A 27,000-nucleotide genomic window follows, 5' to 3' on the forward strand; every position below is an offset into this window, starting at 1 on the left:
GGCTGTGACTGACACGCTCAGCTGTCAGTCCTGGAAGAAATAAGGAACACCTAGTGAGTGAAAAAGGCCTTAGAGATTGGAGGAGATGTCCATTCATCCGTCTTGTCTAGGTTTTCAACTCTTACCACTCGCCACAATGTCTCACTTGTAATTCCTGCAGGGAGAAACCATAGAATGAGTAAACAACTCAAAGAGGCCCTGGGAAAGGGGATGAGAGGGTCAGTGCAGCAAAGCTGGAGGAGAGAAGCTGCTTGCTGAGCCCTCTGGCACAAGCTGGGAGCCATCCACGTATGTGGATGATACTCCTGCTGTGGGGGAGGCATGACACAGTGGCCAGTGGAATCACTGTGGTGCAAGCAAGAGACCCAGCCCCCATTGGGGGTATAATACCCTGCCAAAAGTGGTGACACGTGTCCCACCTCTGCTGCGGGTTGGAGCCTGCTGGGAATGGAGTGGGATTCCATCCATTCCCAGACCAGAAGCAGCAAGGAGCTGCCCTTGGTGAAGTTTAGGGGAACCCTCACACCCATGGGCCAGAATTTGGCCCGGACAGGGCAGGGCTGGGGAAGGCTCTCCTGGGAATGCCAGTGTGGCTGAGCAAAAGCACAGCACTGGGTGCTAATAGCCTCCAGCTTGGCTCTGAGTCCGTGCATCCTGCCGGGGCTGATTAGAGCAGCTGGACTTGTCCACTTCCCTGTTTTATTGCTTCCTCTCCGACCGGGGAAGGTGGCGGGCTTAGATAATTACAGGCAGGATGCCAACACCTCTGGGGCTTCAGTCAGGGTTGTCGACTCTCACAGGCTGTGAGTGGGAGGCAGCCCAGAGCTGGCGTATTTAACATCTTTGAGGGATCCCAGTCCATCCAGCACATTCCAGCGCTCCTCACTAATGGGGCAGGATCCATCAGGCTGTGCAGAGCGTTCCTGGGGCCGCTGGGTTTGCAGACATCTGGTCGTGGGAGCTTGTCACCCAGCCTGGAGAAGTGGGATTGCAGGAGAGAAGATAGGGTGTGGTGCCGAAGGTTGCTCAGGCTGGGAGAGGGCAGCTCTGGCCATCTGAGCCCTCCTGTCCCATCTGGCACTCACAGATGTCTGTTCACAGGTTCACTGCTGGCTGAAGCCTTGTAAGGGATGAGCCAGCATGCTCAGACCTGCATGTCCCACCTGTGCCACGGACTATTCAGGTGGCAAAGCAGCCCCTGCCCAGCTGTGGGACTGACTATCTGTGACTGGAGGAATCTCACTGCTTTCTCATTGGATGCCCACACACCTTTAATCCATGTGGCTCCAGTATGTGACCCAGTGCTCCCATACTGCAGAGCCAGTGGGGGTCAGGGGCTCCCCATGGCTGGCAGCCACCTTGAAAGGGGGTAGGGAGAGCTAAGGCAACATGAGAGCGCAGTCTGTGGGATGGAGTGCAAGGGGAGACTAAAGGGGAAGAGCAGGGTCTAGGACTGGGAGCATGAGAGTACGTTTGGGAGCAGCTCCAGAAGATGCAAGTGGACATGTGGCAGTGGCAGGAAAGAGTGAGAAATAGTGTCCCCCCACCCAGCCAAGGTAAAGACACAGAGTGACGTGCCAGGCCCAGGCAGGCACTGACTGTCCATCAGCGCCATCACCAAAGGTCTCCACAAGTCTTCCCAGGGTGTGGGACAGGAGATGTATGCCTTGGCTTTGAATCACAGGTTCCCCAGGGTAATTTTGGTTACTTTTGTCTCTCACGCAGGTAGTGAACACGTACACACCAGGGAAGAAGATCTGGCTGGAAGGTGTTGGCATGACCTCAGCTGGAGGCATGAACAACCTCTCCGATTCATATGCAGCCGGGTTCCTGTGAGTGACACTGGCTTGCCAGCACCAGGGCACTGCCACCTCCGTGGGCTCTGCAGGCTGAGGTGCTGCAAAGGCACTGCAGCTGGGAGAGGGCAAGCTCCATGCCCAGAGACCCCCTCAGTACTCCCTGGTAGCCTGAGTATTGTTAACTTCTCCATTTCATCCCTATTACCCCTCCTCAGCTCTGCTTTCCATTTTCTCTCCTTTGAAGCTACAATCATTCCTGGCTCCTGGGGCTTGTCCACTGGCATAGCCCCATGGCCTGGACATCCTGCTGCAAAGCCCCAGTTCAGATCTTCAGAGCTGGCTGTGATAATGAAAGATGGAGGAGGATTATCTAAGCTTTGCAGGGAAGCACAGGGACATGCCTGGGCTACCAAGGCTGTGGCAGGCTGTGAGAGTTGAAGATCTTGCCCAGGGAGTGTGAGAAGGCAGGCCAGTGCAAAGGTCTGGTCCTCCCTGCTCAAAAAGTGCAGAGTGCTGGCAGGCTGGGGGAGCACCCCAGGCTCTGGGCAGAGGGCTGAGATATTGGGGTGCACACAGGGGCTCAGGCACAGGTTTGGGACATGCAAGCTGGGCACAGCTGGGGCAGGGGGAGAAACATGCAGACTTGCTGGGGCAGAGATAGTGGGAGCCAGTTAATGCCCAGCTCACTAAACCATCTGGAGACTTCAGCTCAGGTGCTGGGGCAGGGATCAGGTCAGATGCATGAGAGCAGCTGTGCCACTGGGACCAGGCAGCCCCCCATGGTGCTCCCCCAGCCCCCCCACCATGGTGCCCCAGCTCTGTTCCCTCTGTCCCCAGGTGGCTGAACACGCTGGGCTTGCTGGCCAGCCAGGGCATCGACGTGGTGGTGCGGCATTCCTTCCTCGACCACGGCCACAACCACCTGGTGGACCAGAACTTCAACCCCTTGCCGGTAGGTCTGCCCAGGGATGTTGTGCTGGTGCTGCCTTCTCCTTGCACATTTGGGGAGGTTCTCTCCTTGTGGCATCTCTGAACTCTGCTGGAAAATGAATTTTCCAGATCTGTTCCTTAGAGTGTTAATAGGAGATGTTAGTTCATGTCAAGTGCAACATGTTGGAGGCAGATGGGAGAGTGATACCTCTGTAGCTGAAATTTCATCTAATGCCTCAGGGTCCATAGCACAGGAGGGAGGCTGGTGCCACTGAGGGGTGCCAGGGCAGGCTGGCGAGTCGGAGGGATGGATGTGGCAGGATTACCATGCATGGCATGGGGCATCAGCTGGATTGCTAGTGTTGAGCTGGCCATGGAGAAGCCAGGATGGAGCTTCAGCACCTGATTTCAGACCTCTAGAAACCAAGGTGAAAGCTTCACCGTGAGCAGTGGTCCTCACCAGTGCCCCACAAAATCGCTCAGATTTCTGAGGGATTTCTTCAGAAACACCTGGGCAGAGGGGAACTCCCAGAACACATGGGGCTGATAAGGAAACCATATGAAAAACCCTGTTAAAAGTAGCAGGTTTCCTTTTCCTCTGGGGCTTAGTAAATACACTGCTTTGTAAGCAGAGATCGTGGCAGAGCAGCTGGGTGCTCTGCATCTCCTCTAGAAGGGATTGGTCCATGACCCAGCAGACATTGCCAGCAGGCTGGAGATCCCTGTCGGAGATGTGCACAACCCTGACACTGTGAGCCTGCCCTCAATGCTCTGCCGGGATCTCAGGGTGGCTGCAGGGAAGCAAAGTCTGAGGGAGCTGCATCTCAGTCAGCTCTACCTACTCAGGCGAGGAAAACAGCATCCCTGCAACAGCATCCCTGAGCATCAGGCTGGCTCCAGAGAGCAAACCAGTGAGCAGGAGAGCAGGCCCACTGCCTGTGCTGCTCTGGGTATCTCCTGGAGCACCTTGGTCTGCTCCCACATGCAGCCTTCCAGCAGGCACACCTGCCAGCTCTGGGGGCCCAGGCTGGGGAGAGCCTGGGGGGCTTTGAGCTTTGTTTGAGATGAACCTGAGCCTGCAGCTTGCACTTGATGGTTTTCTCCTGAAGAGCCAATTTCCCTGCCAAGCCACATCACCCCCTCTCCCAGGGCTTCAGGGCCCTCTGGATTGCTCCTGGCTGGACAGGTGCAGGCCAGCTCCTGCCTGCTGGGTGCACAAGGGCAGCAGGTGGTTGTGGCCAGCTCTCCTGGCACAGCGGGTCAGAGGGTGGCCCATGGCCAGCTCTCTTGGCACAGCGGGGCAGCAGGCCCAGAGCTGGAGAAGGAGTGCAGTTCAGAACGGGATTAAAGCCAGGGAAGGAGTTAGAGGAATAAACCCCAGGCTGTTAAGCACAATGGAAGTCTTTAACTTGGATTTTGCTGTTGTTTTAAAGATAAGTCTCCCAATACATTAGATGCCAATCGCTGTCATGATTGTTTCCTCACTCTCCCATGTGCTTCAGCACTGATCCCACATCCCACCACAGTTTCTTCCTGCACAAACTCTGGCTTCCACAACCCTTTTCCCTCCACTCCTGTGCTATAAAAGAGCCACAGGCAGGTGAAAACCGACAAAGGGTTTAAAAGCTGCAAACACCATAAAGCCCAGCAAGACCGGGCCGTGACCTGCTCCGCGGGATAGCTGCTGCTCTTTTCCCGTGGGAGCTATCAGGAAGATAAAAGCCGCTGGCTGTACCTGTGCGGGGCCGCGGCGCTGTGAAATACAATCTGCTCATTAACTACCATGACAAAGAGGTTTCCGAACGCCGGCTGGGCGTGAGGCAGCTCTCAGCTGCCTGCTGAGAGAAGGGCTGCACCGCCGCGGCATCAATCACAGCTCCAGCTGGCAGCTCCTCAGGGAGCTGGGAGCCAGGCCTGGGCTCCCCGGAGCAGTCTTTGCACCTTCTCCTCCTCTGCCGCTGCTGATGCCTGCTTGTTCAATAAGAGGATGGCCTCAGGTGGCAGCAGTGTGGCCAAGGGGCACTGAAGCTTCTCAGTGAAATTAGGAAGATGCTCGCATCTCTGCTGGGCTTCCCACACACAGCTGACTCATGAGCTAAGCGGTATCTTGTGGCTTTGTGGATATCTTGCAAGGGACGTGGTCATTGTGTGCCCCTCCAGGTCCTTCACTCATGGAAGGGCAGCTTGAGTGCCCATCCTGGTTGCCAGAATTGCCTGTCCACTCTCCCTCTGAGCTCAAGTTTTTTACTGCCTTGTTATTTTTGAGATAACATTTTCATGTATGGTTGGAGTGCTTTCTCTTCCTGATTGACTGGGGCAGTCAGCTGTATAATAGTCAGAGGAGCCCTTCAAATAAAGCCTTTTGCAGGTACATCAGTCTGCCTGCCTGCACTTAAACCTGTACATCTGTGGGAGTAAGGAGTGGAGGGAAGGAGGGCAGGAGCAGCACCAATACTTGCTCTTCACAGGGCAGTGCCTTCGAAATGCTGATCTGGCATTTAGTACCTCTAGGATCATTTCAGGCATGCAACATACATACTCTATCTCTCTTTCCTTAATATCTCTCTGAAACAGTCCAGAGGGAAGCAATACATTTATTTCACCCCAGGCAGGCATGAGATTTCTCTTCATATTCTTACAGAATGTTAAAGACCTTTTTCAGTGCTCTTCCACGTGGCACTCACTACTTTTCTATCCATCCCTGATATTGATTTCTGCTCCTTTAATGTATAATGCTGTAAGGTTATATCTATGCAGAGAAAAAACTTGGGTACAGTTCTAGGCAGGGTTTGAGGAACACAAACTCCAAGGAAAAGCCAAAGCTGAAAACCAGACTTCCATTTCCTGTGGCTCCTCATGGGGCCTAAAGAGCTCCTCTTCCCCTGAAGAGTATGGGCGGTGAGATACTGGGTTTGGTAGACACTTAAAAGCTCTTTTCTGCATATAAGATTCATATGCAGGATGAGGAAGTCCTGGAGGGATCAAGGGTGAATCGACAGCAGGGGCTGCCTGCTCAGCTGTGGTGGTAGAAGACAATATGATATTGCCTGTGAATTGATGGCGCCCTTGAGAAAGCATCACAGCAGTGCGAAGGTCTGTGCCCAATGGTGCTGTGATCAGATGCTTGGATGCTGCAGGTGATTTTTCACCTCCTTGGCTTTGCCCAAAGGCACTGAGGAGAACACAATGGGAAAGAATATCACTGTCTGTCCTGGAGGAGGGAGGTCTAGGTCTATCTGACCTGTTCCGAGCACCTCCCCACTGGGGAATGGGTTGCTCCCCCCCCCCAGGTTTCCGGGTCCCGCAGTGTCCGGGTCCGAGGATGAAGGGGCCCTCCGGTGAGGTGCCAGGAGCGGGAGCGGGTCCCCGGCCGCGCTCCCGCCGGCTGCACGTACACGCTCCCCGGTGCGCTCATTAGCTGAGCCGGCTTGGCAGGAGGCGCTGCTAATTGCAGCTGAAGGTCCCAGCCGCCTCCCCAGTCGGTAGCTCTCCCGCCCCCGCGCTGCCCCCGAGGGGGTCCTCCCCAGGCCAGGGCTGCGGGGGCTGGGTCCTTGCCCACCTGTGCCCATGCCCGCCCCGGAGGGCCAGGGGAATCCAGCCCTGCTGCTGCACCCGCCCATCTGCACGTCCAGCACTGTCACCGCGCTGCGCACATGCAGCCGGCCGAGCTGCCAGAGCAGCACTGTGGCTGCTGTTGCCCCCGCGGCGACCCTCGGCTGCAGGTCAGTGTCTAGGACAGGGTGGTCAGGTCGGACTGCAGCGTGCCATGTGCCATGTGCCATGCCGTCAGAGGCACGGTCCCAAGTCTGGGAGTGGCAAGGGGTGGGGAGAGTGAGGAGGTTCAATGGAGCTTGCACACACACGGAAGCTGTTCCTGATGGCTGTAAGTCTGCTGCGCGGGCGTCTGGCACCCCCATCTGCCCTGCACGCTGGAGCACTAGCTCTGGTGGGAGTGATGCCTGCAGGCAGGGAAGGGGTGGGAGAGGCAAGGACTGGCAGGAGCTGTTTTTACGGGGCGTTTGCTCTGACCACAGACGGGAGGGATGAAATCCCGGGCAGTTCAAGTGTGCATGGGGGAAAAGCTCTCCCATGAGATGTCAAGCGAAACCATGGTCTGCTGAAGGCAGAGTGGAAACGGTGCCCTGTGGAAGTCTCCCAGCGAGCCTTGGCACAACTGCCTGGAGCAAGTTTCAGCAGGGCATCCACCACCTTGTCCTTTCCATCATGTCTCAAGGACTGAGGCATTGTCTGCTTTCTGCACTCTGTCTCCTTCCAGGAGTTCCAGGTTAGCTCTGAGGATCATTGTATCTGTGAACAAGGAGACAGATTTAAAGCACCTAAACTCTGCTCGCTGTCACAGTGGGTTATGGGGCCTTTCCCTCTTGGTGCATCAGAAAAAAAGGTCTCTGAAGTGCAGATGCATGGACTCTCAAATGAATCAAAGCCATGCTGTGGCTAGCAGCTCTGGCACCCACCCGCTGGAGCTGCAAGACATGTGCAGAGCTGGAGCCGGACTGTTCCTCCTGCACTGGAGGCTGGGGCAGAGACAAACTCCATCTGGGACCAGCAGCAGCAGCTTGGCTTGGAAGGACAGACACAGCCACTGCCCCCATCTCCCAGAGGCACTATGCTAGTGTGAAACCTGCCCACCTTGGTCACAAAGCCATCCCAGGGCTGTGGATGAGGTGGGGCAGAAGGACCATTCCCAGAGTGGATTTGTGCTCTGGAAGAACAGGAAACAGAAAAATTGCATTTGGTTTCCAAGCCCTGTGATCTGGCAGCTCTGCTCCCTTCCTGTAGCCTCCATCGCCTGGACCCTGTTAGGGAGAGGTGATGACAAAAGAGAGATTTGGCTGTTCCTCCATCTGCTCAGATCCCAAGAAGGTGGAGGCCACTGGCTGGGGCCAGGCTGTGAAGGGCAGTAGGCAGGGTTCACATCCTACTCGCCACTTTCCTGTTTTCTGGGCAGGCTGTCCCCTTAGTGCCACTGGTGCCTGGCAGCAGTTCCTGTGGCTGCTGCTCCCATGGTAGGAATTTTGCTGTAGATCACTTGCCTGAAGAGAAAGCTGCAGGAAGATGTAAAGGCATAATGCAACGCAGGAAAGAGTGGTGTGAGATGAAGTGTTCGCAGCCGTTAGAGCAGGAAGGAAGAGGATCAGCATGGTGAACGCAACAGATGCCCAGGCAGAGATTGTCAGCAGCTTCAGGGAACTGGTGGTGGGGCTCCTGCAGGGACCTGGCCTCAACAAAAAAGGAATTGGTCAGCATCAGTCATTCCTTTCATGGGCGGAGGTGTCTGGATCAAAGCAAAGATCTGTCCTGCCCAGGAGGGGCAGAGCACAGGGAAGATCCAAGGGGCCACTTTTCTGCAGCATCTCTGTGTGCTGCCTCCTCCTCCCCTGCTGGTGCCACCAGCCTCTGGCAGCCCAGTCCACCTGAAGCCCCCTTGTTTGGGGCTAGAAGGAGCCTTGTTCCCCATTCATAGACCCTCTCTGGAGTGTCCCCCATGGTGCTCACTCACAGGCGCCCCCAGTACAGCAGCAAATATTGTAGGAGACTCCTCCGTTCTCCAGAACCTCCATACAAGGAGGGGGCACACACAGAACAGCAAACAGATCATGTCCCTGAGGGTGGGGGGGGCATGAGAGCTCGCAAGGGCAGCATTAGTGTCTGCAGCTGATGATTTTGACTTCAGAAAATGTTTTTCCCTTTGGGATGAGGCTCTGCCCCACTCTGCTTGTCACAGGACCTTGAGCATTTGGCTGAGAAAACCTTGAACTCCCCCTTAAGAAGCACATAAAACTCAGGGATAATTTTAAAAGCGGAATTATCCAGCCTTGCTGAAGGAACAAGCAGCTATGGCTTGAACAGGATGTAAGGACCTCCGCAGGGAGAAAGCTTTGGATGGTGAGGATCTCTTTAATCTAGTGGAAAAAGAAAGAACAAGAACCACCGGTTGGAAGCTGAAGCCAGACAAATTCAAGACAAAAATAGAGTGGGATTGTTAACAGTGCGGATATGCAACTGCCGGAAGAGGCTCCTTGGGAAGCGGCAGCTTCTCCATCCCTTCAAGTCTTCACAACCACAATCACTACTTTTCTGTAAGATGCTTTTGCCAAAAACAAGCCATCAGGCTCAACAAAGGGATAAAAGAGCAAAGCTCTCTGTCCTGTGATGTTCAGAGCAGCCAGCCGTTATCTCCATACAGGTTGCTGAGACTGTGGAAAAATGCAGATGAAGGTGCAGGAATGGAGCTCTCTGTAACAGGCTGTTGAAACTCGAGTGTGCCTAAGGCACAGGGGAAGAACTTGGGCAGCTTCAGAAGCAAGAAGAAGCAATAGGAAGAGGAATAGGGTGAGCAGCAGCCAGCTGATGCTGCTGGTGACTTGGGAACAGAGAGCTATGCCCTGGCAGCCCCAGCCAGAGGAGGCTGTGCACCACGGGCTCACAGCCAACTCGTTTGAAGTTCAGCGGCCTTTGCTGGTTACAGTCCCCAGGAGACTGAAGGGCTATGGCTCTTTTACTCTGTTTTTCTGGTTATGGAAACATCTTCTCACAAGTGGAGAGCGCGGAGCTGAACAAACTCAGGTGGGCAGCAGAGCTGCTTTGCTGCCTCTAGGAGAGAGCGTGGGGATAACTCCTGCACTTCTCCTGATGGCTCTGCAGACAAGAGGGCCTGGCTAATAGTTCTGCCTCAGGGTCTGCCTAATCAACCTTTTTTCCAAAAGCTGAAGTCTCTAAAATTTCTCCAATGAAGTAAAATGTGCAAAGAGATCAAGTGGGACCCTCTGGGCTTTCCCTCTCTGGTGGAAAGCTTGTACGTCTCACTGGCCCCATGGGGCTCAGAAGATGAGGCTCCCTGAGCTCTGCACATCAGCTCACTCAACACAAGCACCCCTCCTGCCCACAAATCAGGGTTCCAGACAGGAGAGCTCCTGAGGCACAGGAGGGCTCTGCCTTCAGGTGCTCCTCACCTGCAGTGCTGCTTGATGGGTCTGCAAAGTAATTAAAGCAAGAAAGATCCCTCAATTCCCGTGGGACTAATAGCAAACCATATTCCTCTCTGCTATACCCCCTCTACTGCTGCAGCTCTATTGCTGGCTCAGCCCTCTCAACAAGAGTCTTCTGTGACTCCAAAAGACAAATCCTTTCTGCAGTTGCACTGATTGGAGTAACCTGTCTCCCTGGACATTGCTGGAGCTGCCCCTGACAGGATATCCAGCACCACACTGCACGTCCTTGCAAGGGGTGTGCAGGCACTGCCAGCCTGGGGAACTTGCTTGCACAGGGTGTGCCATATGGGAGTAGGTGCCACCTGCTGTCGGGGGCTCAGGAAGAGGTCACTGATAGTGGAAAAGCCACCCTGATTGCAGCCAAACTGTGTTTCAAGAACAGCTATTTCCCAAGCTTGTCCCATTTGAACAGGAGCTGGTAGCTGCAGGTGCCCAGCAGCCCTGGTGTGATCTTGACTGGGGCTCACTCACACCAGCGGAAGGAGCAGCCCTGGAGCATCAGCCCAGCTGGGGAAAATGTCTGCCCTCAGCAGGTTTGTTTCAGTCATGCTAGGTGTGTGTGTGTAATTCATCATCCAAGGGCTTGGTGTCACCAGGTCCTGGTAATTTATTGCAAATAACATCATTTTGGCCCCTCACAGAAGTGGATTTGAGATGATGCGAAAAGCTGCAGCTGTCTTCAGTGCTCCCCTGCAGTGAGCTGAAGAGCTCAAGTACCTTGAGGCCAGTGCTGACAACTCCTTTTTCAGCGCCGGGTCATTTTTATGGCACTCCTTTGAACTCTCTTTGGTATTTTCACATCCTTCTTGAAACTGAGACTTCAGACCTAGCTTTGCCAGCAAGGTGAGGTAAAATCACTGCCCTCCCCTCACCTCCTGCAGATGTTGGAGGGACACAGTGGTCCCTGCACTGCCCTGGAGGCATTGCCTGTGCTGAAATAACTGCACACTCAGCCATGATCACTTTGCAGAACAGCTCCCCCTAAATCACTGCTGACTGTCTCACCCATCTCATGGCACCTGCATGGGAATTTTTTCTCAGAAAAACTGGGTACCCTTAGCTGGGCCAGAAGCTCACAAAACATAGCCAAAACTTTTCAGAGAGACAAGCATCTGTCCTTGTGCCCAGCTGGGGACATGCTAAATGGCACAGCTTTGCCCATGAGCCATCATGGCAGGAGCCTGGGGCTCGACTCCCCCAGCTCTGCAGGGTTTGTCAGAGCATCCTTGGGAAGAGCATGTGCTGAGATTTGGCAGCAGCTGGGGCAGGTCATGGGGCTGGGCAGCTCCCAGCATCCCCACATTACAAACCTTGCTGCTGCTGAGCATTGAGAGTGAAGGGACACTAATGTCAAAGCAGCAAATCTCTGGGGACCACCCAGCCCAGAGGGGTGGGTGCTCAGCTGGAGGCTGGAGCTGCTGGTGCCAGCTCCCCATGGAGGCAAGACCATCAAGAGTCCCCTGCAGAACACCTCTTGAGATCCATATGGAAATTCTGAGGGCAGACACTGAGAGTCTGGCCTTTATCACTCCCATCACTTGTGGGTGAAAGCAGCATCTCATCAGTGGAAATATGGAGAGGAGGTGAGAAAGCCCAAGAGGGCTTCTAGAAAAGACCTAAGAGCCTGAGCTGACAAGGTAGCTCAGGACACCAGACTTAGTTTTAACTCATGACCATGGGACTAAACACTCAAGTCTGCACTTAGCTTTGTCCTCACTGCAAACTCAGTTACTCATCTAATGACTCCGCTAATCAGGGTGGCTCATCAGAGAGACAGCAGTACTCTTTCTCCTGCCTGCTGTGAGCCTGAGCAGCACAGGCTGGCACTGCTTCCCACAGAAGCTTGGTGCAGACAGGGACATCCCCAGGCTGTAGAGTAGCCCAAGCAGCCAGCAGGGTCAGGGGCAGTGGCGTGGCCTCGTTTACAGCACACATAAGCAGCATTGAGCAACTGCAGCTCGTTCTCCCTGGGAGCTTTGGCCTTGTGGCTGAGCCTTCTCAGGCTACACAAGCCTCTCCCTTCACACTCACATCTCCTCCGGGGCCCAGAGTTTGCAGAGGAAGCAGTTACCAGGCTGGTGTGGCACAAAGCCCCTTGGTTTTGGCTGGGAGTAGCAAGAAGAAAACAGAAGGTGGCCAAAATCTTGCCCAGAAAGTGAGAAGTGTGTCTGGATCTCTCTTTGCCAGACCAGCTAAGTGCTGATGGAACAGATCAGCTTCTGCTGAGCTGGAAAGAGCATGGGGCTAGCAGTCTCATCTGGCTGGTGGGTTTTGGCCTTGTGCTGGTCACTGGTGCCCTGCTGCTCGGTTTTATATGCTGACCTCTTTACCCAAAATGCATGTTAACCAGGGGTTGTGTGAGGGCTCCCCACGCACAGGACGGATAACTGAGTCTATATGAGATACCTGCACTTCCACCTGCTCATTCTGCCCATTCTGCCCTGCATCCAGGGGCCTGGAGACCCCATTCCCAACTACATGCCCTTCTGGGATGCAAAACCCCTTCCTTGCACTATCCTGACCATGCGGGGCTTTCCTTGCCCTTCCCAGGCACTGTGCAGAGCCACAGGGTGCTTGTTCAGTACTCATTTCCTCCTCGCTGTGCAGGTCAAACCTGAGGAGCAGAGCAGCCCCTGGTGCTACTGTGACCATCGTTGCTGGATGTTTGACAGGCCCAGCAGGGAGGGGGATCATCCCAATTGCCCTGGGGCACATGGCCCCTCTAGGATATCCAGTCTGAGCTGTTCAGGGGGTGTTCATCCAGAGTGCTCATGTGTGTGAAGGTGCCTCAGCATCCACAGGCAGCCATTTGAGAAGCAGGGCGAGGCTCCACCTCCCCAGCATCACCTGGTGTGCCTGGAGCAGCAGCGGAGACAGAGCCCCGTCCAGCAGAACAGCAGGCAAGGGCCTGAGCCTGCCCTTTCCCTTCCCACAACCCTGCTTCATTTACCACACACCTCCCAGCTTCTGCAGCGGATGAGTGGGGGGCCCTGCCGGCAGCGGCCTCCGTCACCACACAGCCTCACCTCCCTCCCCAGGGCTTGGGGCCCATCCTGTGTGCCGAGCGAGGCCGTGCCCTGTGGGAAAAAGTAGTGTGTGGTGACGTAATTAAGGCTGCATCATTTATGCGTGTAGGGTCTGAGCATTTCCTCTTTCTTGACCGCTTGGCTTCCCCATGCTCCACAGGAGGCTTTAAAATGGGAGAAATACCTCTGGAAAGCTGAGCACCCTCAGCAATCCCAAAAGCTGATGTGCCATGAACAGAGACAAAGAGCAGGGGAGAGCTCTGGTGTGCTCCAGCTCTGTGTAAAGAGTGGGGGAAGAGCCTGCTCCGGTGACATCACCACCCTGTGTGCATCAGCTGGAGCTGGTGTGCAGCTCCACAGCACGGCTATGTGTGCATCCATGGGTATGTGCGAGGGTACTCATGCTGCCCCCCATGCTCTGCAACCCAGCCAAAAGCTGAGCTCCTTCAGAGGGTACCCACATCTCTCAGCGTGGGCAATGTATTCCTCCCTGATCTCTTCCCTGGCAACATCCATGCCATCATGGCTTGGACTGCTCAAAAAAAGCTCATCCCAAGGCAGACATCTGGCACACAACATTTTCACCCCAACAGCCAGAATTTTGCCAGGCTGCAAGCCGGGGAGCCAGCCTTTCCTGCCCACGCCCTCTGTGAGTAGAGGGACTGTTGTGCTGCTGACTGTCCCCTCTGCCCCCCAGGACTACTGGCTGTCCCTACTCTACAAGCGCCTCATTGGTCCTAAGGTGCTGGCGATCCACGTGGCCGGTCTCCAGAGGAAACCCCGGCCCGGCAGAGTCATTCGAGACAAGCTCCGGATTTATGCCCACTGCACCAGCTACCACAAGTAAGCGGAGCAAGGAAGGCTGAGGGTTACAGGGTGGGATAAGTGGTATCCCCAGGAGATGGGGACTGACAAAGACACGCTGGGGCAGGTTGGCTTCCTAGGATACTCACTCAGGTGCTGCTCTGGCCGCTGTCACACTGAAGGGGGAGAGCCGGGATGGCGATGCCTCCGATGAAAGTCGTGGCAAGCCCGTGCCTGGGAACGGGGCTGGCTGGGACCGGTGCAGTGGCCGCCGGGCTGCCTGGGCAGCAGAGATCAAGGGAGTGGATTTCACACGAGGGGCCCCCGGTCGGTCGGGTTACTCGCCAGGCCGCGCTGCCGGGGAGCCTGGCTTGGTTATTGTTTCGCTGATAAGGTCTTTGAAAGCACCTCAGCGAGCCGGGGGGGCGGCCACCTCCTCCGCGGACACAAGTTGCTATTGTGGAGGAGGAGAAGCTGTTTCTTTACACAGTCCAGATGCTTTCAACATGCCTCCAGCTCGGTAGGAAACCTTGTCCAGTAACTGACAGGTGCAAAGTGCTTTATAGCCTTTGTTTGGGGCTGCCTGACAGACAGGGACAGAGGATCAGTGTCTGGACCTGTCTGTCAGGTGCCTGGGGTGGAGGGGGCAGACGCCATTCACGCACAGAGCTCCCCTCCGTTCTCAGCCTCCTCCTTGCAAGGCTGGGGGAGCTGTCCTGGGACTGACACTCTGTCCTGGGCCACCCCCACTCTGGACACCGTTGCAGCATCCTCCTGTGCAGTGTCACTGCTGGCTGAAGAGGGGGGTTGAAGGGTGTTGTCACAGAGCCAGGCTTCATGATGGGAAGGTGGCATCTCCCTGTGAAGGGGCAGCAGGATGGTGAATCTGGATGTTTGCACGAGGCCGGTTCTTGCAGAGACCTCCAAGCCCCTTCTTGGAGGTGATGCTCCTTGGGCACATAGCAGTGCAGCCCTCATCTCCCACTCTCCCCTTTGCAGTCACAACTATGTCCGGGGATCCATCACCCTTTACATCATCAACCTGCATCGCTCCCGGAAGAAAATCAAGCTGGCAGGGACGCTGCGGGATAAGATTGTCCACCAGTACTTGCTGCAGCCCTACGGCAAGGACGGGCTCCACTCCAAGTAAGTTTGATGCTGGTGGCTGGGACTGCCACCACTGTCCCATCCTCAGTGCCGCTGAGCTGACCCTCTCCTGGTCCCACAGGTCAGTCCAGCTCAACGGGCAGCCGCTGGCCATGGTGGATGACGGGACTCTCCCCGAGCTGAAGCCTCGCCCGCTGCGGGCCGGCCGCACCCTGGTCATCCCCCCGCTGACTATGAGCTTCTACGTGGTGAAGAATGTGAACGCGCTGGCCTGTCGGTACCGATAGCCCGCGGCCCACAATGGACTCGCCAGCCCCGCTCCTGCCCCCGTGCACTGCCCAGGTCACGCTGCCTCCTTGGCAGCCCACGCAGCCTCGCCGTGGGGCCGTGTTGGGTAGCTCCACGCCACGCCCTCATCCTCACCCCCAGGATGTCCTCCACCTTGGCACCACTCCTGCCCTGTGGCCGCGGAGCTCTCCATATGCCTTGGCCGCCATCCCGCCAGAGCAGTGCGACAGCCAGTTTGCAGGGCCTGCCACCATCCGTCCCGTGAGCTGCGAGAAGCACCCGGGCTCTCGTTCCCGCTGGCTGCAGGGAGGGTTGGGGTGCTGAGCCCCGGTATATCCCGGGACGGACACCCTCCCCGACCCCCTGGTCCCGCTGCCCCTCGGGATGACCCCTCCAGCAGCCGGACCCCCTTCCCTGGAGGCGGGCAGTACCCCGGTGCAGCAAGCGCATGGAAGCAGCTCCCTCTACTGCCGCCGGGATGCCGCCAGCGGCCTGGCCCGCCGCGAGATGCACCGGGCGGGGCGGGGCGGGGCGGGACAGGGGGCGCCGGGGGCCGCCCCGGGCGGGCGGGCTCGGGCTCCGCGGCGGGAAATGTTGATTGTTAAATTATAATCCCGGAGCGGAGAGGGGAGGAGCGGTGGGCTGGGAGCGTCTCCTGCCCGGGAGAGTGGCGGTGTCGCGGGCAGGAGCAGCTGCGACGCGCCCAGGCGCTACCGGAGGTGTAATAAAGTTGGGCTCTCAGCCGTGCCGGCGTCTTCTGTCCGCCGCGGGCCGGGGCGGGCCGGGGCGGGCGGGGGGGGGAGCAGTGCCGCTGTCACTCGGTGCGGGGCGGCGGACACACGGTGCCGTGCCGCTGTCACACGGTGCGGGACGGCGGACACACGGTGCGGGGCCGCTGTCACACCGTGCGGGGCGGCGGACACACGGTGCGGGACGGCGGACACACGGTGCGGAGCCGCTGTCACACGGTGCGGGGCGGCGGACACACGGTGCGGGGCCGCTGTCACACGGTGCGGTGCCGCTGTCACACGGTGCGGGGCGGCGGACACACGGTGCGGGACGGCGGACACACGGTGCGGGGCCGCTGTCACACGGTGCGGGACGGCGGACACACGGTGCGGGACGGCGGACACACGGTGCGGGGCCGCTGTCACACGGTGCGGGACGGCGGACACACGGTGCGGGACGGCGGACACACGGTGCGGTGCCGCGCCGGGCCGCCGGGGGCGCTGCGCGCGTGGGCGCGGCGGTCACGCGCGGCGGAGCAGGAAGCGGCGCGGGGCGGGTGGAGCCACGCCGTCCCGGTGTCCCGGTCCCGGTGTTCCCCCCGCCGCGGGCCATGCGCTGCGTCCTGATCGCCAGCACCGCGGCCGAGCTGCTCTTCTACTGGGCCGATGCCGCCTTCCTCCGCCGGCTGCGGTCGTCCCACGTCGGGCAGGTGAGGCGGGACGGGGCGGCGCGGGTGCGGGGAAGGGAGCGCGGGGTGCGCGGTCGCGCGTGGGCGCTGACCGGGAGCGTGTGGCGCAGGGCCCGGCGCTGGAGGACGGCCTCAACACCCTCTTCGCCCCCCTCATCATTTCCTGCGCCGCGCTGCTGGAGAAGCTCTCCGACACCTACACCTGCTTCGCCACCGAGGGCGGGCGGCACCTCCACGTTCTGCACACGGTAGGACCGGCACCGGGGACCAGGGACCCCTGGCCGGCCCCCGCCTGACCCCGCTGCCGGTTGCAGTTCGGGGACTGCCTGTACATCGCAGTGAACGGCGACGGGACGCAGAGCGAGGACGACCTGCGCCGGACGCTCTTCGTGCTGCGGCGCTTGCTGGAAGTGCACTGTGGCCTCGTCACGCTCGACTCGCACCTCATCCGCAAGGAGTGAGCGGGCCGGCACAGGCTGGCATGTCGGGGTGTTGGGGTGGCTGCTCTGAGGTGCCTTAATGCAGCACCGGGGGCTGGGATTGGGTGTCTCCAGCTGGGATCCCCCCTTTGCAGCAGGACCCCCTGCCTGCCAGGCTGCAGCTGGGTTTTGGTGTGTCCGTCCCATGTGGGGAGCTGGGTTTTGGTGTGGACGTCCCACACAGGGAGGTGACAGCCAGCAATGAGTTTACACTCTCTGACTGCTGCAGGTTGCGGCCGGCTGATTCGGAGCAGCGGGAGCGTGTGTGGAGCCTGCTGCGGGGCCTGCTGGAGACCTACAGCCACCTGCGGGAGGAGGACCAGAGCTTTGCAGTGGAGGTACCAATGCTCTGGGGTGTCCCTCACTTTTGGGGTATGCCAGGGGTGGGAGGCTGCGTGGAGTCCCAGGATGTGGGAAAAGGTGGTGGGCTGGGGACTTCAGGGCAGCTCCCCTCAGCAGTGGAAGCTCAGACCTGCCCGTAGGGCTGCAGGGCTGGTTGTGAGGGAGTTCAACAGCCTTCCCTGCTCCTGCACTCCAGGCCGTGGAGCGGCTGATCCATCCTCAGCTGTGTGAGCAGTGCATCGAGTTCCTGGAGCGACAAGTGGTACAGTACATCAACGCCAGCCCCGAGCGTGGCGGGGACGAAGTGGGCCATGCCTTCCTCCTGGTGCACACCAAGCTGCTGGCCTTCTACTCCAGGTGTGCCCAGCCCCACCACCCTCCCCAGGGCAGCCATTTGTCCTGCCGGCTGACCCTTTCCTTCTCTGGCCTGCAGCCGCAATGCCAGCTCCATCCGTCCAGCTGACCTGCTTGTCCTCATCCTCCTGGTTCAGGACCTGTACCCCAGCCAGAGTGCCGAGGAGGAGCTTGGCCTGCAGGTGCTTTAGAGGAGGACTGGGGGCGCAGCAAGTCAGGGCGCTCCCATGGGGTGATGCCTTGACAGCTGGGGCTTAGGGGTTTTTTCCCTCTTTTTGAAAGCCCACAGCAGGGAATGTTCTCCCTCAGGGACCCAAGAGAAGTGAGAACATCCCTGTGAGTGGCCCTGGCTCCCATGGAGCTGCAGAGAAGGACTCAGATGACCAAGTGAGTCCTTGAGATCAGGAGCTGCAGGATGGGATGCTGGAAGGGTTGCCTACATCGCTGCCATCGCTGACCCGTCTGTTTTTGCTGGCAGGACACAGATGATCTCTCTGTGCCTGAGGTCTACTACACACCTGAGCCCTCACCAAGCAGGCACAGTACAGGTGAGTGCCCAGCTGGGCAGCAGCCATGCCCCACACCCCCAGCCCTGCAGAGGCTCCAGAGCTGTGAGGGGGGCTGGAAGGGTGCCCTGCCATGTTCTCTGCAGGCAGTGAGAGCTGGTCAGAGGGCGCCGAGACGCTGAGCATTGGGGAAGTGGATGCTGCAGACGTCCAGGTGAGCACGGAGTCCTGCAACACCTCCCAGCTCCACACCTCACCAGCTTGTCCCAGTGCCCTTTGTGGTCTCTGGTCCTTTTCACTCATCTCTTGCTGTGCTGCAGCTGTGGGTGCCCTATGTCCCCCATGTTGTGCATAACTGTGACAGCTCTAATCTCCTTCTCTGAGGCATTGCTTACAATGAGCTGTCAGCAGAGAGGGAGAGGGGCTGCCTCAGAGCAGTCCAGTGTCTCCCTCTGCTGCCGTTGGGCTTTCTGGGCTGCTTTCCTGATGGAAAAGCACACTGCAAGCAAACACTGGCCTCGGTTTAAGGCATTTGCAGCCTTAGTCTTTGCAACAGGCTTCTTCTCTGCTGCTTCTCTGGGGTCCCTGGGCACTTTCCTCACTGCTGATCTTTTGCTACATGGCCCCTCCAGCTCCTTTGGTTCTGTCATGCCTGGTTGCAGCTTTCAGGGCAATGATACATCCCTACAGAGCATCCTTTGTGCGAGCTGTCTATCCCCACAGGGCACTGAGCACCTCCCCTGTCTTCCCAGATGGCAGAGGACTTGCTCCAGACCTTGGGGCCTCTGGTCCCTGAAGCTTCAAACCCCAGAAGGATCTTTCTGGATGCCAGCCTGCGGGAAGGTTACTACCCCTTGCTGCCGCACACCATGCACTGCCTCCCACTCTGGCCAGGCATCTCCCTTGTGTTACTGACCAAGGTGAGCTGCCTCTGAGGTGAGGGAAGCTATGCTGGATTGAGTCCTGCCTGACTTGCCTCTCCCTTCCCTGGCAGGGCCCCATGACCCAGGTGGCCATCACCTTGTACCAGCTGCTGGATGGTTTCTTGGTGCTGGAGAAGAAGCTGGAAGAGGGACCAGAGGTGGGAGTTGCACGCTCCTACCCGTTCCTCTCTGAGCTGCGGCAGCGCATGGACAAATTTGTGAAGAAGCTGAGTGGACATGACATCCAGGTGGGAGTGGGGACATGAGGACCCTGTCCTGTTGTCCCCACAGCCTGATACAGTCCTGTCTCTTTCTAGTTGCAGAACACCTGGTTGGACTTCAAGAACAAGATATTTTCACGGAGTGAGCCTGGGAGCTCCCTGGAGTGAGTAGGGGGAAGCCAGGGAAAGTCTCCAGGACAGGCAGGGACCTTTCCCAGCCTGGGGACCAGCACTGTCCCTGCAGTGCTAGGTACCCAGTGTCCAAACCCGGTGTCTGTGTCCCCTGGCTCAGGCTGCTGCAGTCAGTGGCAAACGTGAAGCGGCAGCTCTGCTCCGTGTACCGCCAGCTCTTCCTGACCTCTGCTGGCCACAGCCTGTCCCAAGGGCTGCGGGACCGTGCTCAGAAGCTGATGAGGTGAGTGCATGGGGATAGTCAGCATCCCCAGGGGGCTGCCCCACACCCAGCTGTGCTGGGGCATGTGGGTCCTGGCCTCTCACCGTGCTTCTTCTTGGCAGGGAGAAGCTGCTGGACTGGCGGGACTTCCTGCTGGTGAAGAGCAGGCGCAATATCACCATGGTGTCATACCCATCTCTGCAGCTGGAAACCCAGCCTGGCAAGGGGTTGTCCCCAAGGGGTAGCAGATGTGGGAGTGGGACCCTGTCCCCTGGCACCGGGATCAAGGGGAGGAATGTAGTGGGCAAAGGTGGTTTCCCTGAGGCTCAGGGGCTGTCCTGGAAGGGCACCAAAGTTGTTGGACACCCTTAACCCATCCCACATACCTGGAAGACTTTCCTGGTCTGGTGCACTTCATCTATGTGGACCGCACAGCTGGACAAATGATGGCACCATCGCTCAGTGTGACAGAGAAGTCCAGCTCAGAGCTGGGCAAGGGTCCCCTCGCCACCTTCATCAAGAGAAAGGTACTACTCATGGGGTAGGTGTGGGGTGGGAACCACAGAAGAGGATGGAAATTGGAGGGGTTTCTGCTCAGGCTTCAGATGCCCCTTGTCCCCCAGGTCTGGTCCCTGATCACACTGGCCCGGCGATACCTACAGAAGGGCTACACGACACTGATGCTGCAGGATGGCGACTACTGCTGCTCCTACTTCCTCTGGTTTGAGAATGAGATGGTATGTGGGGCCAGGAAGGGGCTGAGCCCCTCTTTTCCTGGGGCAGGGAGCAGGGCTGTAGACACAGCCAGCTCTGACTTCTCAGTACTTCCATCCCAGCTCCTGCCCTCTGCTGTCATTTCTCCCCAGGGCTACAAGCTGGAGGTGATGGAGGTACCAGTTCTGTCTGATGATTCTGCTCCCATTGGGATGCTGGCAGGGGACTACTACAGGTGAGCAGTTTGCCAGCCCTGTGGTTTGGCACCACGGCTTGAAGCTCTGATGGCACAGGGGTCCCTGTGAGTGATGGCAGGATGTCACTGCAGGGTGATACCAGTTGTGGTGTCACTGGGGCTGCACCAGCCCATCTCCCCAGGCTGGTGCCATGGTTTTGCTGTGTCCTTGCAAAGCACTTTATAGAGGGAAGGTGGTTAGAAAGGGGTTGCCTGTGTGCACTCTACCTGCCAAGGCCCCTGTCTTCTCCTCCCCAGGAAGTTGCTGCGTTATTACAGCAAGAACCACCAGGCAGAGGTAGTGAAGTGCTACGAGCTGCTGACCGTGCACCTGGGCATCATCCCCTCCGAGCTCATTGTCCAGCAGGCCTGCGACTTGGCCCGGCGCCTCTGGGAGCCATCCCGCATCCCTCTGCTCTGAGCTGCCTCCAGCCACCTTGGGGCCAGGATTAAAGTGGGTGTGTGGGTGTTCCCAGAGCCTGGGTTGCTTTCTCAGTGTCTGTGTGCCATGCCATGGATTGTGCCTGCAGGCAGCAACTGGCAACTTTCCCATCCTCCAGCCTGGCCAGGGCTGGCACTGTCTCCTTTCCTGCTCCCCATGCTGCCACCCAGCAGCCAATGGGGACAGGCAGAGAGTGGGGCCAAGGGGTTGTTTGCAAATCACTGTCTTGCTGAAAAGTGCATTTCCAGAGCAGGATTTATAATGTTAGCTTGGCATTACTGCCAGGCTTTGGCCAGAGATCAAGATAGTGTAGCCAAACCTGAGTGGAGCAATGGTCTAGGGTGCATCTCTCTTCCCCCTTACCCTGAAATGTGGGGTGCGGGGCCCTCAGAGGTTTGGCAGGCTCTGGGGAGGTGCAGCCCATCTGCACCCCCTTCCCTGCACTCAGGCTTCCAGGCACCAGTTAGCCACAGCTCTGAGCTTAGCTGGGAGCAGCAAGTAAATCCTGAGGCAGCTTATGTGTTTCCCAGGCACGTCTGGGCTCAGTGCACATCCAAACCTCAAGTACAGCTGGGAATGGGGCCAGCCCCAAGGAACTCATGCAGCCACTGCCCCTTGTTGCTCCCATGCCACTCGCTGTAGCTGGGGACAGCGATTCAGGGAGCACTGGACCATGACAGGGCCTTTGCCCCATCGTGCTGAGCCGGAATTTGCCCTGCTGAGCAATAGTGCTGGATTCAGAGCCAAGCTCATCCCCAAGCTGCCCCTTTTCCTGCTGCTTTCAGGGCTGTGCTCGGGGCTTGCCTGCTCACGGGGGGAGGGGGGGGGGCAAACTCCCTCTGTCCTGCCGTGCTTGGTCCATCACCCCAGCCACGTGCCTCTGGATCATCCCTGGAGCAGAAGAGGAGCTGGGGCACGGGGGCTCTCAGGCCCCCGCCTGCCTCCTCAGCACATTCCCGGAGTACAGGCTGGGGAGCTCCTGGCACTCTGCTGAGTCCCAGGCAGGATCTGTCGCCTTCTCAGCACTGGGGTTTGTCTCCGGCCCCGCTGTAAGCCCCCAGCAAAACCGAGCGAGGGTCAGCACCTCGCTGGAGACAGCCCCAGCGGGGCAGCGCTCGGCGGGTGTCCCTGTCCTGACCAGCCTCCCCGCCTCTTCTAGGCGTTCCCTGCCCTGACCCCCCCCCGTCTCATCCCTGTGCCCGGAAGCCCTGGGAAAAGTTCCGCCGTGAAAGCAAAGTCCAGGCTGCTGGACGCAGGGCAGCCGTGGCCAGGTGCTGTGGGGCGATGGCAGCTGGGCTCCCGGGAAGACTGAGTCTGGTCTGCTCTTCCCGCTGGCTGCAGGGCTGGCATCTGTCTCTGGGGCCGTCAGGAGCGCGTTTGGCCCATGCCGGGGCTGCAGCCCGACTGCAGCGGGAATACGACGCGGTGGTGATCGGGGCAGGTAACAGAGCAAGGGAGCAAGAGTCGAGCTGCGGGGAGCCAGCGGGGGCCCCCATCTGCCCTCCCCCCAGGGCATGTAGCAGAGAAGCAGCCAGGTGGGGACCACAGTAGTGCTGGATGCATTGCAAACCCCCAGCCTGCTCCTCATGCCGGGGAGGACGCAGGGGTCTGGCACAAGCTGCAGCCCCCCAGCATGCAGAGCACTGTTGGAGCATCTGCTTTGAGCACTTCTGTCCGCCTTTGCTGCACCATTAGGGCCAGGGCTGTAGGGCCGGGGGAGGAGGCTCCTTGTCACCCGTATCTCTGTGTCCAGAGCCTGTTATTGGGGTGGCTGTGACAGCCCCATGCCCCAGGCATTGCAGGGTGCCCTGTGCTGTGGGCCCATCACTGACACTGGACTCTGTTCACCTCCCTCTCTTCTTGCAGGGCACAACGGGCTGGTGGCAGTGAGTACCAAGAGTGGCATTCTGCCTCTTCTCCATCCACAGGGGACAGCAGGGGACTGGGAAGGGTCAGCGCTGTGGGCAAGGGAGGGCTTTGGAGGCAGTGTCCATGGGGCTGGGGCTCCCACAGGCCCTCCCTAGTGAGGGGGGCACCATGTGCAAGAGGGTGCTCAGGTTGACAATGACATCCCGGCTGGAGGGATGGGCAGTGCGTGCCGTGCTCCCCACAGGCTGCCTACCTGCAGCAGGCAGGGCTGCGCACGGCTGTGCTGGAGAAGCGTCACGTGCTGGGCGGCGCAGCCGTCACGGAGGAGATCGTGCCAGGTATCCCCCCGTGCCCCTTGTCCCCCTGGCCCTGGCCAGCCCCGGTGGCAGACATCCCCCACCACCCCACATCTTCCAGGGTTCAAGTTCTCCCGGGCATCATATCTGCTCAGCCTGCTGAGACCACAAATCTATGCTGATCTGGAGCTGCAGGTACTGGCACCCACCCTTTGCTGGGCTGCTGGCAACTCCCACCATGCAAGCAGGGGGACCCTGCTGCCAGGCTGTCCCTGCAGTTGGGGACATCCCTGTCTTGCAGCGGCACGGTCTGAGGGTGCTGCCACGGGACCCCTACTCCTTCACCCCACTGCTGGAGGACAGGAGCCCTCCTCGCTCCCTTCTGCTGGGACATGACATGGCTCAAACTCAGCAGCAGATTGCTCAGTTCTCCCAGAAGGATGCCCAGGTACCATCAGAGACATGCACCAGGCACAGCAAAACCCATGAGGGGCTGCCCTGCCCCTGGAGTGGCAGGGATGCTCCTGGGTGTTATCCATTGCACCCACCATGGTGCAGTCCTTGTTGTCCCCCCTCTGTCCCCTTCCAGGCCTACCCTGAGTATGAGGCATTCATGGGGCGCATGGTGTTGGCCCTTGACCCATTGCTGGATGCCCCTCCAGTGGATACAGCTGCCCTGGGGAAGGGTTCCGTGCTCCAGCAGCTCAGGAACCTGCGAACCCTGAAGCCCTTGCTGCAGGCAGGTACATCTGGGATGCCAGGGAACTCCGATAGCAAGGGGCGTTTGCCAGTGCCTGGGGTGGGCAATGCAGAGCTTCCTTAGGAGCCCCAACTGGGCTGGCAGGCTCTGGTAGCCTTGCTCACCTTGGTCCCGCTGACTGACCTCCAAACCCAGCTGGGCACCAGTAGCCAGCCCTGGCACAGCCATGCAGGTCTCACACCACCTCTCCACCCCAGGGCTGGCACTGGGGCGGCAGCTGCCCCGCTACTACGAGGTACTCACAGCCCCCATCTCCAAGGTGCGTGCTGGCAGTGGTGGGGTGGAAACACCCACTTCCTCTCCTCCTGCCTGTCAGGGTGTTGCAGCAGCTCCCCATCCCAAGCTTGGCATGCTCTCTTTCTCCTGGGCCAGATCCTGGATCAGTGGTTTGAGTCAGAACCCCTGAAAGCAACTCTGGCTACTGATGCGGTGATTGGAGCCATGGCCAGCCCACACACCCCCGGCAGCGGGTGAGGGTCCCTTCCCCCTGGGGCTCATGCCTGCACTGTCCCCCCATGCCATGCTCTGTGCTTGGCTCTGCTGCACCCCGGTACCACAAGCCCTGCCCCCCCCCCTCTCCCTCCCACTGCCTGCTCAACTTAGCCAGGGTGCCTCAGGGGCTGGTGCTAGGCAAGGGGCTGCCCCCAACCCGGCCATATGGCTCTCCTGAATGGCCCCGACCTATCCCTTTGCTGTCTGGACACCTCTATCCCCGGGTTCAGCTGAGTCCTGGCTGGTGTGTGCTCCCTGTTGTAAATGAGTTGACAGCCCATGAGCTGGCATGGTCCCGCCTGTGGGGGCTGTGGCACCATCCTCACTGCCCATGCAGGGGACACACCCATCCCCTCAGCTGGCAGCTAACCTGGGGTCCTGTTACCGCAGGTACGTGCTGTTGCACCATGTCATGGGTGAGCTGGAGGGACGGCGGGGGGCCTGGGGCTACGTGGCAGGTGGGATGGGAGCCCTGTCCCAAGCCATCGCCCACGCAGCGACTGCCCGGGGAGCCCACATCTTTGCTGAGAAGGTACGGAGTGTCTGTGAGAGGGAAGCTGCCTGGCCACCCCCACAGGCAGCAGGGGTGTTCTTGGTAAAGTCTTGTCCCCTACACATGCCCAGGCAGTGTGCCACGTGCTGCTGGGCAGGGACAGGGAGGCGCAGGGTGTCGCGCTGCAGGATGGGACAGAGGTGAGGAGCAAACTGGTGCTGTCCAATGCCTCCCCCCAAATCACCTTCCTGGAACTCATTCCTCAGGTACAGAGTGCATGGGGCTGGTGGGGGCTTGGCATGTTGGAATCCCCCATCCACACTGCCCCTCACAGCCAGCCTCTGCACTGGTGTATCCCACCCTAGGAACAGCTGCCAAAGGATTTTGTCCAGCGGATCCGGCAGGTTGACACATGCTCCCCTGTCACCAAGATCAATGGTAGGTACCAGCAAGGACATTTCCGCTGCCATCCCTGCTGGAGGAACACTGGTGCCAGGCTCAGCAAGAGGCTGCACCCCACTTCCTCCATCTCCCCATCCCATGCCCAGTGGCGGTGGATCGGCTGCCCAGCTTCCTGGCTGCCCCCAATGCCCGCAATGGCCAGCCCCTGCCCCACCACCAGTGCTCCATACATCTCAACTGCGAGGGCACCCAGCTCCTGCACCAGGCATTCACTGAGGCCGCCCATGGGCACCCCTCCAGCAGGTAGGAGCCTGTACTGGCACGCCTTGGTGTGCTGGGGATGGGAGAGGACAGTCATGGCAGTGGGTGCTGGGCGAAGAGGTGTGGAGTGGCTGGGTGCCCCTCTGCCTGCGCAGCTGGTGTACTGCTCCCCCAGGCCCATGATCGAGCTCTGCATTCCCTCAGCGCTGGACCCAGGGCTGGCCCCGCCGGGCTGCCACGTCGTGTCCCTCTTCACGCAGTACACCCCGTCCGTGCTGGCAGGCGGTCGGTCCTGGGACGAGCAGGCCAGAAATGCATATGCAGACACGGGTACATAATGCACACACAGACCCCCCTAACACCCGTGGGCAGAGCTGCCCTGGAGCTGCACAGGAGCTCGCTACCATGTGCCCCCTGGCCACCCACCAGTAGTCCCTTCATCTTTCTCTAGTGTTTGACTGCATCGAAGACTATGCCCCAGGGTTCAAGGCATCCGTCATTGGCAGGGACATCCTGACGCCACCAGACCTAGAGAGGATCTTCGGGCTGCCTGGTGGAGTGGGTACCACACATGTCAACTCTGAGCATCACACTGGTGCCAGTGCTAGTGCCTGGGCCAGGCACAGCCAGCTCACACAGAGCTCTGTTGGCAGAACATCTTCCATGGAGGGATGTCTCTGGACCAGCTGTACTTTGCCCGACCAGCACCATCCTACTCTGGCTACCGGTCCCCAATTCCTGGCCTGTACCTGTGTGGAAGTGGAGCCCACCCTGGTGAGCAGAGCTGGGAGCTAGGACCCTCCTGGGGGCCTGCAGAAGAAAGGAAGGGGCACGTGAAAGAGGTGCACCACCATTCCCCATTTCTGCTTTCTTGCAGGAGGAGGAGTGATGGGAGCAGCAGGACGCAATGCTGCCCAGGTGGCTATCAAGGATTTCAGGCACCTCTGATGAGATTGGTGACACTGACTTCACCCAACACAGGGTTGCGACAGCAGCAAGCCCTACTGATCCCATGCAGAGCCCTCCCCATCCCCAACTTGCTTCCCCAGCACCTCAGGGCAGCTCAGCTCCCAGCTGCTGTGCTCCCAGCTGCTACCGTCACCTTGGACAGGTGGCTGCTCACAGCCTGCCACAACCCAGCCTTTCCCCAGTGGCTCCTGGACCCTGCATGACTGTGGCAAGCCTCACTCAGCCCCTGCCTGTGCCCATGGAAATAAACCCTGGCCCAGGCTCTGTCATGAGCACTCTCACTGTGTTTTTTGAGCAATTCATGCAGCTCCCACTGTGCCATCCACACTTGCTGGTGATGCAGCCCTGGGGGAGCTGTCAGAGAGGACAGGCACATTTCAGAGTAGTGAACAGGGACAAACAGCCCCTCACCCTCTCCTCTGCTCATTGATGCAGGCTCAGGTGCATGCAGGGCTGTTTGTACA

The 27,000-nt window shown here is 58.9% G+C and overlaps 3 protein-coding genes across 6 annotated transcripts in view; all 3 read left to right on the forward strand.

The window, feature by feature from the left end:
• The window catches only part of HPSE2 (heparanase 2 (inactive)), a 106,171-nt gene extending 90,696 nt beyond the window's left edge, over positions 1–15,475 (forward strand). Inside the window, exons 8-12 of the mRNA XM_069019812.1 lie at positions 1,726–1,832; positions 2,637–2,751; positions 13,466–13,611; positions 14,572–14,718; positions 14,801–15,475. Of these exons, the coding sequence (XP_068875913.1) occupies positions 1,726–1,832; positions 2,637–2,751; positions 13,466–13,611; positions 14,572–14,718; positions 14,801–14,966 (681 nt within the window). The 3' untranslated portion in view covers positions 14,967–15,475. The remainder of the gene's footprint in view (positions 1–1,725; positions 1,833–2,636; positions 2,752–13,465; positions 13,612–14,571; positions 14,719–14,800) is intronic.
• A 762-nt stretch (positions 15,476–16,237) lies between these two features.
• Positions 16,238–21,029, forward strand: HPS1 (HPS1 biogenesis of lysosomal organelles complex 3 subunit 1). Its single transcript, XM_069019811.1, has 18 exons — positions 16,238–16,405; positions 16,495–16,632; positions 16,699–16,841; positions 17,093–17,201; positions 17,402–17,562; positions 17,639–17,741; positions 17,842–17,946; positions 18,038–18,107; positions 18,212–18,279; positions 18,818–18,985; positions 19,060–19,236; positions 19,306–19,373; positions 19,502–19,624; positions 19,726–19,790; positions 19,985–20,130; positions 20,227–20,340; positions 20,470–20,552; positions 20,811–21,029. Exons 1-18 carry the CDS (start codon positions 16,307–16,309, stop codon positions 20,971–20,973), a joined length of 2,103 nt encoding a protein of 700 aa, XP_068875912.1. The 5' UTR covers positions 16,238–16,306; the 3' UTR covers positions 20,974–21,029.
• Positions 21,030–22,205: 1,176 nt separating this feature from the next.
• PYROXD2 (pyridine nucleotide-disulphide oxidoreductase domain 2) lies at positions 22,206–26,805 on the forward strand. 4 transcript variants are annotated; one of them, XM_069019817.1, is made up of 16 exons: positions 22,208–22,435; positions 22,861–22,880; positions 23,108–23,201; positions 23,281–23,354; positions 23,461–23,607; positions 23,749–23,902; positions 24,117–24,178; positions 24,292–24,389; positions 24,802–24,943; positions 25,036–25,170; positions 25,270–25,342; positions 25,453–25,609; positions 25,743–25,897; positions 26,019–26,125; positions 26,221–26,341; positions 26,445–26,805. In XM_069019817.1, exons 1-16 carry the CDS (start codon positions 22,279–22,281, stop codon positions 26,513–26,515), a joined length of 1,767 nt encoding a protein of 588 aa, XP_068875918.1. In that variant the 5' UTR covers positions 22,208–22,278; the 3' UTR covers positions 26,516–26,805. The 4 variants fall into 4 exon arrangements, with proteins under 4 accessions (XP_068875917.1, XP_068875918.1, XP_068875916.1 ...); XM_069019815.1 differs by lacking the exon at positions 25,036–25,170 and having other exon boundaries at positions 22,210–22,435; XM_069019814.1 differs by lacking the exon at positions 24,117–24,178 and having other exon boundaries at positions 22,210–22,435; positions 23,749–23,898.
• Positions 26,806–27,000: the final 195 nt, after the last annotated feature.

The sequence above is a fragment of the Aphelocoma coerulescens genome, chromosome 6 (genome assembly GCF_041296385.1).
Source record: "Aphelocoma coerulescens isolate FSJ_1873_10779 chromosome 6, UR_Acoe_1.0, whole genome shotgun sequence".
In the NCBI taxonomy this organism is placed as follows: domain Eukaryota; kingdom Metazoa; phylum Chordata; class Aves; order Passeriformes; family Corvidae; genus Aphelocoma; species Aphelocoma coerulescens.

What these genes read in the sequence shown, in the direction of transcription:
- HPS1 (XM_069019811.1), top strand. Translation starts at nt 16,307, where the DNA reads ATGCGCTGCGTCCTGATCGCCAGCACCGCGGCCGAGCTGCTCTTCTAC. An exon ending in TGGATGCTGCAGACGTCCAG is followed by an intron (nt 18,280 to 18,817) that starts GTGAGCACGGAG and finishes CTGTCTTCCCAG; the next exon opens with ATGGCAGAGGACTTGCTCCA. An exon ending in TGAGTGGACATGACATCCAG is followed by an intron (nt 19,237 to 19,305) that starts GTGGGAGTGGGG and finishes GTCTCTTTCTAG; the next exon opens with TTGCAGAACACCTGGTTGGA.
- PYROXD2 (XM_069019817.1), top strand. Translation starts at nt 22,279, where the DNA reads ATGGCAGCTGGGCTCCCGGGAAGACTGAGTCTGGTCTGCTCTTCCCGC. An exon ending in CCCACATCTTTGCTGAGAAG is followed by an intron (nt 24,944 to 25,035) that starts GTACGGAGTGTC and finishes ACACATGCCCAG; the next exon opens with GCAGTGTGCCACGTGCTGCT. An exon ending in CCCTGTCACCAAGATCAATG is followed by an intron (nt 25,343 to 25,452) that starts GTAGGTACCAGC and finishes TCCCATGCCCAG; the next exon opens with TGGCGGTGGATCGGCTGCCC.